We start from the raw sequence: 16,376 nt of genomic DNA, 5'->3' as shown, positions 1-16,376 counted from the left end.
TCAGAAACATTACACTCACAACAAATAGTGATTTAACCACTCGGAATAATGACAAACAAAATGTTAAAAATGACACAAGTAATAGTCTAAAATAGCTTTTCCAACTGTTAAATATGATTAGTAGGGAATTGTAAACAAACACTGAAAGCAGATTTTTGGACCAAAACAAAAAAATCAAAGGTGATGCGCTAATGTATTCTTTCAATCCCAGTACTTTCAAAACTACTATGATTAAAGTGCTTAGGAAAAAACTGTGTGAATGTTATAACCTTATGAGGCTGATGTTGCAGGACAAATTTAGTGTTTAGTGACGATATCTCGGACACCATTTCAAAGTATTTACAAGATGAAAAATAGATCGGTGTACTGCATCTAAATCTTCAGAAGTTTGGTGTAGGTACAAATCATATTAAAATATAAAATGGTAATCAAGTTCTAATCAAAGATGTTTACCAAATTCTCAAACAAGGTTTGATATGCCAATGTGATTTCAGTAAAAGTTAGGGGATAAAAACAAACAAGCTCCCTTTAAGATGCTTATTTTACCAGTTTTGTCAAGAAAAACATCATGGAGAATGTAAAAAAACGCTGGTCAAATAAGCATTAGTGAGTAAAATGAGAACATTTTATTAGTTAGTAAAATGAGAACACCATGCTAAGAGGCCAATAGAGCTACACCAATCTGCTGATTAATATGCATTTCAACATGTAAACTCACTCATGGCCACAGAAATCACAGGGTGTCCCACAATGTAGGTGAAGCACTTCTCAGCAGGGGGGCAGAATTTAATGCTGCGTTCCAGAGATGTCAGGAAATTGGAAATTCGGACTTCCTACTAGTGAAAAAGCAATGGAATGGCCCTTCAAGTCCAAGAAGGAAACTAAATCTATAAAATCTAGCTAACATTGCTGAATATCATTGACATAACATTAGCTGTTGCATGGGGAACCAAATTTTATGTTGGGTGAAGAAAATCACCCTCCATCTTCCCTGATTTTCCGAGCTGGACCGCTAAAAACCCACCGAGGCTGGAATTGCAACCTGCCAGCTGAGAATTTCTCTCTTCCAACTTTAAATGGAACGCAGCATAAAGTATTAGGGATGGGACGATATATTGAAATTCGATATATCGCAATACAAAAATGTGACAATACGTATCGGGCAGAAAATAAATCATGATATTAGCTCCATTTTATTCTGCTGTAGTAATCACAAATGAGACGCTTGACCATCACAATTTCACAAGCTCTCCATCCAAATTATATTATTTGTATTTGTAATGACATTTTTAAATTGTTGTTTACATTTTAGCAAGCCAATGCCATCGCTAGAAAGATTTGTCTCTCAGAAATAAACTTAACGTTGCAGTCAGACTTTGTTGTCATTGAACTTTTATTTACTGCATTGTATGGTTGTATTGAATCGTGAACCCCGTATCGCGCATCGAAATGTATTGTGAGATAAGCTTATGGTCCCATCCCTAATAAGTACCTTCATTAAATAAAAAAATATATATTTTATTGCAGTGAGAGATGCTTTTCAAGTCTAACAGCAGAGAACAAACTGTTATAGTGAGCACCCAACAGCCCAGTACAAGGTAAGTAAGCAGATTGTGCACAACTCAAGGTTTTGGACAGTGTTCCCAGAGAGGAAGACCGTGAACAATATAAGCTTATGCCAGGTTCACACAGTGCATCATCTTAACGCTCCTATAATGTAGTGACACCACTTTTTGCTGTTAGTTCTTAATTGACCTCAGAACTATTTAAAATTTCTCTCTTTCCAGTGGATGGATATGCTTTAGCTAACTGAGTAGAACTCGCTGGTGTGGAATGGTGACGTTGAGATTGTTTGTCGATGAAATGTGCATTTGAAATTTGTTCATAAAGTGCATTATGGTTTCTATCAAGTTTTCAAATATGCAACTGGAATATTTTATCCAAAGCCCCTGTCTTTCCTCCTCACTTCTTTGCTTAAGCATGATAGCATCACTGCACAATTGGCATTCACATCCAACACCATGGTTTACTAACACAAAGAAACGCATGAGAGTGGAATCTATTTGTTACAGTGTTGTCACCATAACCAGAATTGCGATACTACCTTTGATACTGTTGTGAAAAATTGAATTCAATACTGAATTTTAAAAACGACGTCACCTCTAGAGGGCATAAACATGTGAATTGGAATAATTACAAGGAAAAGGATTGGAGGAGACACAGTTGGAACAGAGTCAAAGAACTGAAACCATGACGACAGCATCAAACACTCCACGTGTTGAACTGGATTCCAGTTCACCTCAACTGATTGAACAAACTGGTTCCAGGAGCCAAATATGGAACTATTTCACCCAACCAACATTAAAACCCCTGTGAAAAAGTTGCTACAAAGCTGTCAAGCCAACGAGTAAACACAACTTGTTACAATGTGGTTCTGTGACATTGTGGATTTTCTTGCTTGCCGTGGTATCTTGGTAGTATGGATTTATTCTGGCACGGTGACAACACTCATTTGTTAGATAGTGTAGGTGGAGGAGGAGGGGAGAACACAGTGAACCATCTAAGGCTAACTTCCGGGGCCCACGTCGGGGCCGGTGAGGAGGAGGGCGGGGCGGTTACTCAGGAGGATGCAGGATGTTGGACGGCTTGTTCAGCCCTTGGAGAGAGGTGGTGTTCCCTCCGCAGTCCACGTACTGGTAAATCTCCTGAGATACCTGCTCCGCGTGCCCGAAGTACGCTGTGGTGACAGTCACTCTGCAGAGCAGGGAAGAGGATGAGGTGAGGCCACACACACACACATGGAGCCACTTCAAATGTTGTGGATTAACTGTTTAATATCAAGCACAACTTACTGCATCATGACAACAATGTTGTGCACCTTGATGGTCTGCAGAGTGCAGTAGTCACTGGAAAATAAGACAAGAGGTTTTGTTGGCATGCTGCACTGTGTAATGTGTACCAGTAAAACCATTACTACCTTTCCATGCACTGAGGATTCCCTTCTTAACCTTTAACTCAACTGTGCTGGTTTTGGCTCGATGCATATAGCATCATAACTGGGTCAGAATAACTCAGTAAGCTCAGACTCTGATTATGAGAAACCAGGTTAAGATGCCTGTCTTTCTCCCATATTAAACAGGTTACTGTGGCATGGAAACATCTTACTGCTTCCACTTTTGGTTTTCACCATCTGAGTAAACTCAGACTCGCAGCTGGTAAACACATGATACTTCCACAGCTCCTTAAAGTGAAGACAAGTGTATCTCTCATAGTGGCATATGTGCATATGTGCACAGTGGGATGGCAAGGCTTCATTATGCCGTGATCACATACAGTGCTTTCTTGAATGTGACTGACATTTTGTACTCAGACATTTTGCATGGTTTGGTCATAATAATAATAATAATAATAATAATAATAATAATAATAGTACATTTTATTTGTATAGCACCTTTCAAAACATAATTACAAAGTGCTTCACAACAGCAAAAATAAAAACAGAATCCAACAAAATGACAATAAAATAAAAGCATTATAAAAAGAACATGAAAGTAAGAATAAACTAAAATAAAGTATACGAAAAGATATTAAAATAATAAAACAATAGAATTGATTAGACATACACAGCAATTAAGTAAAAGCGCATCTAAAAAAGTGCGTTTTTAAAAGAGGACAAAGATGTGGCTTGCCTGATCTCCTCCGGCAAATCATTCCAGAGCGACGGGGCCCTGATAGCAAAGGCCCGGTCGCCCCTGGTTTTCAATCTGGATCTTGGAATCTCTAAAAGGGACCCACTGGAGGATTTCAGGCTACACTTAGGCTCATATGGGATTAAACATTCATTGATATACTCAGGGGCCAGTCCCATCCGGGCCTTAAAAGTGCTGATTAAAAAAAAAAATTCTTAAAATTGATTCTAAAATGCACAGGTAGCCAGTGTAATGAAGCTAAAATTGGGGTTATATGTACTCTTTTGTTAGAATTAGTGAGGAGTCTGGCAGCGGCATTTTGAACTAACTGAAGTCTGGAAAGGTTGTGTTTGCTTAAGCATGAGTAGAGTGAGTTACAGTAGTCTAGACGGGATGTGATGAATGCATGAATGACAATTTCCAGGTTCTTGGGAGACAGAAAGGACCGGATCTTAGAGATTCTGCGTAACTGGGTAAAACAAGACTGGACAATTATTTTAACATGCTGATTGAAATTAAGATTATTATCAAAAGTGACACCAAGATTTCTGCAGCTAGTGGTGATACTGGTGATGAATGAACCAAGTTGTGGTGGTCATGGCAGGCAAGCTGTGCATTTAACCAAGGCCTTAAAGACTACAGAATACTGCACAATTTGACAAATGACATGTAAGGTTTTCTCTCCATTCTGTAAACTCAAGAATGTTTTCCAAAAGTCCAGACTCCCCACTTACATCCCTAAGTGTTAGCTGTTCTGTGTATCATCAGTATATTTCCAGGGCTGAGTCTATTTCCAGCAGCATCTATAGCTTGTAAATGTAGCCAGTGTTGCATGCTCTGCTGAAGGCTGTACTTACTACATGTAGCTCATCTCATCTGCTATGACGGTGGGAACCATATAATCAATCTGGAAAAAGAATTGAAAACAACAATGAAGAGTGTCTTAGTTCTACCCACATGGAGATATGGTAACTGGTGGACAGATATTTCAGTCGTACCTGCTTCATGTCCAGCGGACTGATGGCAGTGATGTTGCTGATGCGAGATTTACCGATCACCGTCTTGGCGAACTGCACCTGGGCCGTGATGTTGGCCACCTCCACCGAGTAGTAGTTATTATTGGTGATGTTTAGAGTGTTCTGGATGGAGAACCAGTGTTGGAATAGTTGATTAGTACAACCACTTATGGGCTTTAGCCCTCTTGACCCCGTAGCAGCTATGAATAGCCGTACTGTAGGGATGGGACGATATATCAAAATTTAATATATCGCAATAGAAAAAAAGGTGACAATACGTATCGTGGGGCAGGAAAATGAATTGTGATATTAGCTCCATTTTATTCTGCTGTAGTAATCACAAATGAGTTGGCTTGCACATCAAAATTTCACAAGTCCATCAAAATTATATTACTATATATGAACTTTGTATTAACAATTTTAAATTGTTTACATTCTAATCATGTGTTTACATTCTAGCAAGCCAGTGCCATTGCTAGAAAAACATAACTTGGGGGACATAACTTGGATGGCGACAAAAAAAGAGTCTGTAAAATGTGAGGTTTGGACAATTACCTGCCCTTTATCTTACTGTTGCAAGCCTAATACATTTTGCGCAGAATTATTTTCAATCAAAATGTTGGACAATAAAATCAGTCAGATCTTTAGTCAGTAGATGCAATACTCATACTAGCTAGCATGACGAAAAATGTATGAACACACTGAAAATACACAAATAACAACCAGAATTCATCATCAAAGATGGCTGGAAGTTGTGAGAACGGGGTCTTCTGTTAGGTGGATGTGTAGACACAATAGCATTCATATCAAAATAAAGTAAGTGGGATAATCTCTTTGATATTGTTGGGACAGTAAAGTTGGATGCCACATTCGGCTTGCTGATTAACTTGGAGCAATAAATTAATCTGACTCAGAAGTTCTAGCTAGTAAAAAAAACACACTGCTCCTGCTAACAGGCTTTTATTGTCATCGACAGCAACAGATAGGTATGTGTTTTGTTGTTAGGTTATCCTAACTGTATCTCTTTATTATCCAGAGGGTTGATATTATTTATTATTTTTTAGGTGTTCACACTGGAGTAAAATCTGGGCCCAGCAAGTTGTGGGCATGCTGTAGATTTTTAATGAGGTCTGGAGGGTTAAAGCCACTCATCATCACATTCAGGAGGATCAGCAAACTGATTTGGTTTAGTTAAAGGCAAAGTGATATGCCCAGCTATAGTACAGGCACGTCCACCAGCTGCCTTGAACCTGTCGGGGTAGAAACCATTTATCCACAAGAGGGCAGCGATACATTCTCAATAGCTGCCTCAAGAAAAAGTTGAAAAGATGATACATGCGTCCCTTAAATGAGTTGAGAATACAGTATATTATTATTCTCTTGTTTTGCCCATGTGGAACGTAAATGAAGAGAGGCATTTCCAATATTTTCAGATGTCAGCATCAAAGTCCTTCACCATATCACCTCTGATTAGTAATGACAAGAACCAGTGCAGTCCGGTGGCTTCTGTCAAACTGAAGCACTTAGGCCCCGTGTCCACCAACCGACCTGTTGAGCGCTTGAAGCACTGGTGCTGAGCGCTTTGGCTGCATCAGGTGAGTGCTGGAGCGGGGAGCGCTGAGAACACGTCTCCGGGTGTTGTTGTATAGAAAAAAACGTTAGCCTAGCTAACATTCGCTACAAAACGGCAGGATGCCGGCTCTTGGTCCCGCCCCTGCTTCATCCTCATTGGTTGGTAGAACTCTGAAGTGACATTGACGAGTGTGCTTCACAAAAGTTGAAAAAAGTTTCAACTCGAGAACAGGTCCAGTGCTCACGGTGCTCGGCACTAAAGAGGTGAGGTACCTGTTTTGGGTCGTAGGTGCTGAAAGCGCCACTTTTCCATTGGAATTAACACATTATCAAAGCTTTTTTCACAGGTCTTTGGTGGACACGGGGCCTTAGGCCTTGTTCAGACTGCCAGCCCAAATCGGGTTTTTGGCATATCCAGATTGGAGTTGGATTGATTTTATCAAGTCTGAACAGCAAATAACCACATGGAATCCAATTTTTGCAAATCAGGTTTAAGCCACATTTGTATGTGGTTTAAAATGCGATTCTAATCGGATTTCTACAGATGCGTCTCAGTCTGACCGCTCCAGCCGCTCAAAACGGTTTTCAAACTGTCATTAACGTCATTAACGTCACTCATAGCGCAACACATGCCGTTGGCGTCACATCCAGAGCGCCAGAAATGAAAATGGAGAACGTAAACAGCCTTTACCGTCAGGGATGTTGTCTGCTGTGACAAGGACTTCTGTACCGCGACTAGACAGTCCTACAGTGCAGAAGAAAAGGTGGTACGTCTCCATTCTGCATTTGCAGCTTTTTGTTTTGGTTTCGTATCTGAAAAACGTGCTGTACGTACACACGCCGACGTCGTTACCACGGCAACCAATGCAGATAGCTTAACGGTGCCTGAACACACAAATCCGACCTGATCATTTGCAAATAACAGTGTGGACAGTCAGAACTAAAGATCGGATTTGAGAAACAAATCGGATTCGCCTGCAGTCTGAACAAAGCCTTAATGATTGGGATCAGTCAACAGGTATTGGCAGCTAGTTACCAGTTGGCCACTATGATGGTTGTTGGTGTGCGTTTACACCAGAAACTACTACCTCTTCATTTGTAGTTGCTCATTTAGAAGTATTTGTATTTAGTACCTCTACTTGAAACACATGACATTGCAACATGTTCGCGCTCCTGTAACGGGTCCAACAGGCAATTAATACACGCTACTGTAAGTTCCACTGCGTCAGGGGATCAGGAGCTCACCGTGATGTTAAGATAGACGATGCGCTTGTCTTGGTCGTAGCTGACGAACACCGACTTCACCCCGACGTAGGACACATCGATGGTGCGAGGGAAGAGGAAGAAGACGGCCAGGATGGACAGTAACAAGCAGACCAGGACTGACGCCGTTACATACAACTTCCTGATGAAGCCAGAGGGAAACAGATTCCATTACCAAACACACAATATAAACTAGATTGTTAGCAGGGTTCCTACAGTTTCAATTTCAAAATTCCATCCTTTTTCCAGACCTCAATTTCTTTTGATTTGATGCAAAGATTTTGGCTGGCGTTCCAGACTTGTGTAGGAATCCTGTTATTACTACCTTCAGTTGAATTTTCCCTGTAACTGCATACTTAGGTATATGACTTGATTGGTGCAGACCATGAACAATGTGGGTAGTTCATTCTAACACCCCCTCTCAAGACACACACACAAGATAAAATTGACTTACGTTCGTCTGGGCCGGAGCCTTTGGTCACTATATGGAATCAATGCCACAAGCTGATTTTCCTGGCCTGAAAAACAGGTAACAATCAATGTTTAGTCATCAACTATTGATTTTGTTGTATGGGACAAACTAAGCATATTTATCTACACAACTGATCATATACACATATTGATTTATAAATCCATTTATAAACCTGGTTTAGGATTATCACTGAATATTGTGCAACCATATGGTCCAGCCTAAGGAAGAATGACGCCCAACAGTAAGTTTACAAGGTTCAAACTTGGCAAACAAGCACATACTGCACAAGGCTACACTGATAAACTGATTTATACCAGCTTGGATGAGAAATTTCAAATTAAAGTAGCACTTCTTTTGGTGGCTAAACTTTTCTAGGAGGCTAAAATGTTTTTTTCTTATCCAGGGAATGTCAACTATCTCTATCGTTTTTTCCAGCACTACACATTCATATAGTTCTACACATAGTTCTTCATACCGGGAGTTGTCCAGTACAACCACAGTCTTCTACTGGTGGCCACTGAGCAGATCCACTGGAGCAGTTGGGGGTTCAGTGCCTTGCTCAAGGGCAATTTGATAGTAATTGATGAGGGAGGAGTGTTCCACTTTCACTTCCCCCACCCACATTTTCCAAGCCATTCATGTGATTTGAACTGACAACAATCCAGTCACAAGCCTGCTTCTCTGACCTCTAGGCCAGCGGTTCTCAACCTGGGGGGTCACAAGATTATTTTGGGGGGTCGCGGGATGGTTGTCCAAAAAAAAAAAATACAAAAAAAATAATTAATACATATTTTTTGAGAATGATTTTTCCATTAAATCTCCCATACCAATGATATAATGTAGTCATTATAAAACAGATTTGAGTGAGTGAGTGAAATGAGTGTGTGAATGCATGCGCGCGCACACTGAGGAGGGCGCCAAGAAGTCGTCTCCTCCAGCTTGGGTGGCACAGTGACAGGTGCTTGGCCAAGCTAGCTAACTACTGCAATAAAGTGGCTGAATATGGAGCGGTGGCTTCTCAAAAAAAGTCTGCCAGCTCAAGATGCGGACCAAGAAGAGATGTGTGAAGGTGGGCCACCTGAAAGTACACCGTCAACTGAAAAACGTAAGGTGCCGGCGGTTCCGACAGATTCCCTGGCCTCCAACAAGTGTCGTAACTATCAGTCTGAGTTTCTGCAGTACGGATCGTGTCTAGCCAAAAAGTGGAATATCCACAATGTGTTCTGTGTTCTGAAGTGCTTGCACACGAAAGCTTGAAAACAGTGAAATTGAAGAGACATTTGCAAACCAAACGCCCATCCCACATTGACAAACCATTAGATTTTTTTCGTCGTAAGGAGGAAGAACTGCGGAGCCAGAAGACGGCTGTACGTCAGCACTCTACAATCCCTGGCAGAGCCCTGTTAGCTTCATATGAAGTGGCACACCTAGTTGCTCAATCGAAAAAGCTATTGCTGAGAGCCTGATCCGCCCAGCAGCGATTGCAATGGCCAGAGCTATGCATGGTGACAAAATAGCTAGCACGCTTGAGACTATTCCAGTGTCTAATGACACAATGGTGAGGCACATTGGTGACATGGCAAACGACATTAAAGTCCAGCTCATTGACCGAGTGAAGAAAAGTGGAAGATTTTCCCTGCAAACTGACGAATCAACAGATGTATCCAGTGATGCGCAGTTACTTGTTTTTGTAAGATACAGCTACGAGGGGAAAATGTACGAGGATATGTTGTTTTGCTCGACACTCGAGGGAACTTGACATTTTTAACAAACTGGACAGTAAAATGCGCGAGGAGGGGCTAAGTTGGGAAAATTGTATCTCTGTGTGTACAGATGGAGCTGGCGCCATGCAGGGGACAAGAAAGGGACTAAAGGCTAAAGTTTTGGAAGTGGCACCGCATGTCAAATTCACGCATTGCATTATTCACAGAGAGGCCCTCGCTAGCAAGAACCTCGAGCCACAACTCCGCGACGTTCTCCAAACAGCGATTAAAGTGGTTAACTTCATCAAATCTCGCCCGGTAAATACCAGACTGTTCGCCACACTCTGCCATGAAATAGGATCGGAACACGAATCTGTACTATTTCACAGAGGTCAGAAGGCTCTCACGGGGGAAAGTGTTCACCAGAGTATTTGAACTGCATGAAGAGGTCCGTATCTTCCTATCAGATTGCGGTTCCCCCCTTGCTGACCACCTGACTGACCCCAAGTGGGTTGCTAGCCTTGCATATCTGGCAGGCATATTTGATAAACTGAACTGTCTAAACATGTCCCTCCAAGGCCCAAACACCAATGTCCTCACGCTTTCTGACAAGGTTACAGCGTTTACTAGGACGCTGGAGCGGTGGGCCGCGCGAGTCGAGGAGGGCAATGTTGAAATGTTCCCTGAGCTCAAGGACTTCATGGACAATTCTGACATAAGCATCCAAACGATGAAAGGAGTTATTGCCTCACCTCAGAAGCCTGCTTGACCATTTCAATAGGTAGTTCCCAAAAGACGACACCCCAGAGAGAAACGACTGGATACGCCAGCCTTTCACCACCTCCACTGTCCCAACACCTGTCATCGTAACTTGAGGATGCGCTCTTGGACCTCTCCTCTGACCACACATTACAGACTGCTTTTGCATCATGCACACTGGAGGAATTCTGGCTGTCAGTGGCTGCAGAATACCCAGGACCAGGGGTCGCGTTAACCGAATATTTTCCGTCATTGACAGATTTTTTTTAACAATGACGGAAAAATCTGAAGGCCGTCCGTCATTTTGACAGATTACACTGAGGGCGATCTACCCTAACGTTAAGTAATTCACACGCAACACTGTCAATAACCACATGTAGACCACCTGTAGGGTGCTCTACATGCTAATGATACAGAGCAAGCAAGTGGCAGCAAGGAGGTCAACAAGAGGGATTACCGGATTCAGTGGGAGCAGGAGTTCACATGGCTGAGGAGGGAAGATGGCAAAATGTTCTGCGATATCTGTAGAAAAGCTAACATGCGTAACGGATTTGTCCGAGGGTGCACTACGATGCAGAAATCGGCATTGAATGATCATAAAAGTAGCCATAGCCACATCGAAGCTTCGAGGGTGGTCAACCAGCGCGTAGCAATGGTAAAGCATGTAGAGAAATCGCAGGTTGCCTGTAACGAGGCATTAAAAACACAACTTAAGGTTGTGTTGCATATGGCAAATACAAACACCCCGAGCCACCTATATCCTAACCTAATAAACCTCTTACAGTCTGCCGGGTGTCCAAACCTAAACAGTGCACACACGTACACCCACCATGAGACAGTCAGTCAGATGGAGGATGCGCTAGCAATGACCATAACCAGCGCCATCAACGACCGCATCGCCAACAGTAGATATGTCGGGGCAATAGTAGATGAAACTACTAATATCACGGTTGAGAAAATGCTGATCACATACCTGACACTTCAGCAGAAAGGGGAGCCTGAAACCGTGTTCAATGGCAATGATGTAATACCCTCTGGCACTGCAGAATGCATCACAGCAAAAATAAAAGATGTGCTCCCGGGCCGTGGTGTAGCTATGGCTCGAGTCGTTGGGCTGGGAAGTGATGGAGCGAGTGTGATGGTGGGTCGAAAGGCTGGAGTTGCACAACAGTTGCGTCAGAATGACTGTCCCTACCTCGTAAACATTCACTGTGGTGCGCACAGAACGGCACTGGCTGCCAGAGATGCCTCCAAGGCTGTGCGTGAAATAAGTGCATATGTCACCACTATTAATAACATATACACATACTACAAGAATTCCCCTATTCGAACACACCGACTAAAGGAACTCCAAAACTAAATGGAGGAACACGACCTGCTAAAACAACCATCGGCTACACGCTGGCTGTCGCTGGAGAGGGCAGTTAAGGGCATACGTGCCAACTGGGTTGCTCTGGTGTTGGAGTTGGAGGAGGAGGAAGCTGCGAAAGACTGCCCGGTAGCTAAGGGTATTAGAAAGCACCTCCAAACGTACAAGTTCCCTGCCTTGACTCACTTGCTGACTGACGTCTTGGCCGTGGTGAACCGCATGAACCTCACGTTCCAAAAAGAAGATGTTAACATCTCCTCCATCCAACCTGTCCTGGACATGACCCTAGCTAGCCTAGAGGACTTGATGAATGGGCCAGGTGAGCAGTGGTGGCTACAAACATATGATGATCTTATAGAATATGATGCATTGCTGTAGATTAAACTACTCAACAGTATATAATGTACTTTAAAATTAGCTCAACCTTAAACATCTACAGCAGTATAATGCAACATACACATTAATGCAGCAGTAATATTAATCCAAAAACATATATAATAGTAAAACACTGACAGGGACCATTTTTCGGCAGAATAAGTACTTTTTGCTGATAATACTTACATACTTTTACTTAAGTAAGATTTTGAATGCAGGACTTTTACTTGTAGTGGAGTATTTTCACAGTGTGGTATTGCTACTTTTACTTAAGTAAAGGATCTGAATAGTCTACTTCTTCCACCACTGCAGGTGAGGCGGAGACGAAATTCAACAACGCTTTACAAGACGGCAAGTTCTGTGGCATCATGCTCACGCAGGCAGACGCGCAGACCTTTTCCATTTTGCGCAGAGTACATCGCGGAGGTAACTAAATCTATCAAAAAAAGATTCCCCTCGGAGCATGTGGGCATCATCGCTGACCTCGACACCGTACTCAACGCGTCTCGCTATCCGGGTGCTGACAGCACGTTGAAGAGCTACGGACTGGAGGCCTTGGAGCGCATCTGTGACCACTACGGGTCACAGAGGGGTGCAGCAGCCGCGCCCCTGGTGTAGAAGGAGCGCATGCTGCGGGATTTCCTCCCGGTGAAGCGAGTGCTTGCAGGATCGGGAAATCCCACGTTCAGAGAGTCTTGCCGGCTTCTGATCATTTCCCTGGGAGAAATGTTCCCCGACTTCAAAACTCTGGCTGAAGTGGCGCTGGTAATTCCAGTCTCCAGTGTGGCAGCAGAGCGCGGGTTCAGCCTTCAGAACAAAATTAAAACGGCCATGACAAGCCGTCTGTCCGAGGCAAAGATGCAGAACCTAATGACAATCGCCTCTGCAGCAATCTCCCTTGATGCGTTTGATAACGCTCAAGCGAGCACCCAGTTTAAATCCATGCGGACCGGGAGGAAGGTTTGAGTTCAGGCTAGGCTACAGCAGGTCAATTGAATTCAATTTAATTTATTGTAAATGGTTTGTTCATATTTTAATTGTAATTGTCTAAGTCTGTAAAATTGCATCGTTCATATTTGCCTGTTTAGGCACAATGGCCGCGGTGTTTTAGTGCCCTCCGCTGTCACTGCAGAAAAAAAAATCATTCATCTGCTTCGTGTGTGTTGACATGAAAAGTGACCGCACGGTCGGTGTCTCTGTTTGTTCATCTTTTCTCTCTTATAAATGCGTAATCTAAGTTTGTTCTTATATCTTTATCTGTATATTAAATGTTATTGTGATCGATTGTTTTTGAAAATTAAATGCTATTAAATAGGCTATGTCTCATTATCATAAAAAAAAATAAACATTAAAATGACGGGTAATAATAGATTATGACGGAATTTTTACGACCCTGTCCGTCAAAATGACAGACAACAAGAAAGTCTAACGCAACCACTGCCAGGGACTATCGAAGGCTGCAATGGATATACTTCAATATAACTACAATTCCTTTTGGATCTACATATCTATGTGAGAAGACCTTTTCCTCACTGACATTTATCAAGAACAAATACAGATCACGGCTCATCAGAGTTGAAGATGATCTTCGTGTCGCAGTCTCCAGCATAAAACCAAGAATACAGCTGCTTTGTTCAAAGAAACAGGCCCAGCCATCCCACTAAAACGAGTAAGTGAATGCTATCCCTGTTACAAAGGGAAAAAAACTGATAATACAAGCCTATATGCTTTTACAAGTCTAACTGTTAAAAAAAAACTGAATCATCAGATTGAGAATCGCCGTTACAAAAGGGGAAAAAATACAAAACGAGATGAATGATAATAGACTACAAGCCTACAACAGGCCTAACTGTTATAAGAACTGTGAATGAACTGAGAATATAAGCCTGCATGGACTAAAAGGTATTTGCACTGTGCTTAAAGCCGTTTTGCAGGCCCAGCTACCTTAATAATATGAGAATGTATTGGCCCTAGTTTTTGCCTATTACCATTATTCAGCTTGTAAAGCAGTCGTGTTGCCTCCTTCACAATGAGTTGTGCTGTCGGATCTTGAATCAAATTTAAAACTGTAATTAAAGCCAAATTGATTTAGACTAGTTCTTTTGTATATTTTTGGTCAGTAATGCAAGGTTTGTGTATGTTTGGTAGTTGTCATGTGTGTGTTTGGTAGCTGTCATGTGTGATAGTAACCCCTGGGACGAACAGGGAGCAGACAAGCGTGTGTTTGCAGCAGAGGGTCGCTCAATCTTCCACTGCTATGAAGTCTGCGTCCCGTGTGCAGAGAAAATAGGCTAAATACGCACCGAGCTTCGTGCCGTGCGCGCCTGTGTAAACAGCAGTGCCAACAGGGCAGGGTGCCGAAGTGAAGCGGGTCACTGCAGTGTGTTTCAAGGGTGAGTCGAGAGGGAGGGGGTCGCGAACCCCAACCTACATTTTTTTGGGGGGTCGCGGCTCAAAAAGGTTGAGAACCACTACTCTAGGCGACCACCACCCTAAATGGTATGCAATTCTGTCAGGAAAACCCCTGTGAAGGCCTCTGTAGATAGCTTTGTTCCCTGCTTACCTCTGGGGATCCTCCCAGTGCCCTGGCATGTGGGACATGTTACACTGTCCCGTCCTGTGAACTCCACATAGGGAAACTGGGAGACGTCGCCACCTTTCCCATCCTCAGGCTGGGTGCCATCCTCTAAAGGAGAGGTCAAGCTGTCCTGACACTCATCATGGCATGTCTGCTTAGTGAGGTGGGAGAGTGACTTCCCCATAGTCACACCTAGATATACACACAAGGTAAACAGTCAGAAGACTTTTTAGCACAGCACAATATGAGTCATGGGTGTCATATGGGCATGGCAAGGTGTGGTGCTCTCCATACCTTAGCCTACATGAGCCCAAATCAGACCTTTTAATCATTATAATGAAGACCAAAGATCAAGCAAAAATAGCCAGAGATCAACTTGAAAGCCATATCTTAAAAAACAAACAACAAGAAAATATAGGAGCATCCAGGACTAATGTTCCCTCTGAAAGTTTGGTGGCCCATTGACTAAGTAACAATTTCTTACCATAAATCAGTTTGAAAATTAGTAAGCAGGTTTAGAAGTTTTAGTGGCAGGTGATATTAAATGCAGGGATGTTTCCATAGGTTGGAGTCCCGTGAATTCACAGATGATTTACAACAGGGACTGTGGGTCTGCAGGACATAGGCATGCTGTTGACAGGCTCTGATCAAACAAAAATAACTAGACAGGAATCCTCCACAAATCATTAACATTAGGCCCAGAGCTCAGCTGCTTTTGCCATTGTCTGCCATCACTGCCTGCCTGCTAAGTGTAGTTAGTATTTTGTTGTACCGTTAAGCTAGTTTAGGCCTAAGGAATGCAAGCTATTTCAGTGGCCTAGCAAGCCAGTTTACCATGTCGTCTCTACAAGTTGCTAATATGGGCTATTCGTTGACGGCAGAGGGTAATTAAGTTATGTAGCAAACCAAAGTAAACAGGCAAGCTGTCAAATGTCATTTTGACCCGTGGGAGCATAACGTTACCAGATAGTTACCCTAGCTAGTGTTAGCTATAGTCGCCTGTAATGTTAGCTACCAGATTAACACTAGCTAACAGTAACCACTATTTAGAGCTAAACTGCGTCAGATAGCCAATTTATCTAACGTTAACAGTTTGATATCAGACACACAGTCGATAATAACATATGATTTGGACTATCTTAAGTTAAATAGCGCCAAGTCACTCTATATTACCTGAATGCGACTCTTTGTTTTCCCAGACCGCAGTGAATGGGTCATGCAGTTTTGTTTATCCTCAAACAAACAGACATGCGCGAATGTGCTGCATTCGGGTCCAATGGGAAAGACGAAGTTCTCAGGTGGTGAATACAACTACAATACTGTTCACCTCAGGTTTCAGACGGTAAATGCCACTTGAAAATACAATTCACCCCAGATTTCAGATGGTAAATATGAATAGAAAATACTGTGTAACTCAGCTTTCAGCTGGTAAATACTACTTATGAACATGGTTTGGTGATGGACGCCAGTGTCTCTGATTTACTGAATTATAAAGTCACCAACAAGGAAATACCTGTAGTCAGGTTCAAGTACGTTCATTTCAAATGAATGAATGAACCATTTTCATCACATAAATCATC

The 16,376-nt window shown here is 42.5% G+C and overlaps 1 protein-coding gene across 1 annotated transcript; it reads right to left on the bottom strand.

Annotated features, from left to right (window-relative positions):
• tmem106bb (transmembrane protein 106Bb) lies at window positions 1-16,024 on the bottom strand. The gene is made up of 8 exons (XM_071914972.2): window positions 15,970-16,024; window positions 14,782-14,988; window positions 7,995-8,058; window positions 7,523-7,682; window positions 4,688-4,828; window positions 4,547-4,596; window positions 2,853-2,906; window positions 1-2,754 (listed from the first exon to the last, which is right to left on the bottom strand). The coding sequence occupies exons 2-8, from the start codon at window positions 14,978-14,980 to the stop codon at window positions 2,616-2,618; spliced, it is 807 nt and encodes a 268-aa protein (XP_071771073.1). The 5' UTR covers window positions 14,981-14,988; window positions 15,970-16,024; the 3' UTR covers window positions 1-2,615.
• Window positions 16,025-16,376: the final 352 nt, after the last annotated feature.

The sequence above is a fragment of the Centroberyx gerrardi genome, chromosome 19 (assembly GCF_048128805.1).
Source record: "Centroberyx gerrardi isolate f3 chromosome 19, fCenGer3.hap1.cur.20231027, whole genome shotgun sequence".
Classification (NCBI taxonomy): domain Eukaryota; kingdom Metazoa; phylum Chordata; class Actinopteri; order Beryciformes; family Berycidae; genus Centroberyx; species Centroberyx gerrardi.
This window is presented reverse-complemented; position numbering and strand designations above follow the sequence as displayed.

Coding starts and splice junctions, on each gene's coding strand:
- tmem106bb (XM_071914972.2), bottom strand. CDS start 14,980: ATGGGGAAGTCACTCTCCCACCTCACTAAGCAGACATGCCATGATGAG. Junction 4,829..7,522: donor TCGTCTATCTTAACATCACG/GTGAGCTCCTGA, acceptor TTCTCCATCCAG/AACACTCTAAACATCACCAA. Junction 4,597..4,687: donor GTCCGCTGGACATGAAGCAG/GTACGACTGAAA, acceptor TTCTTTTTCCAG/ATTGATTATATGGTTCCCAC.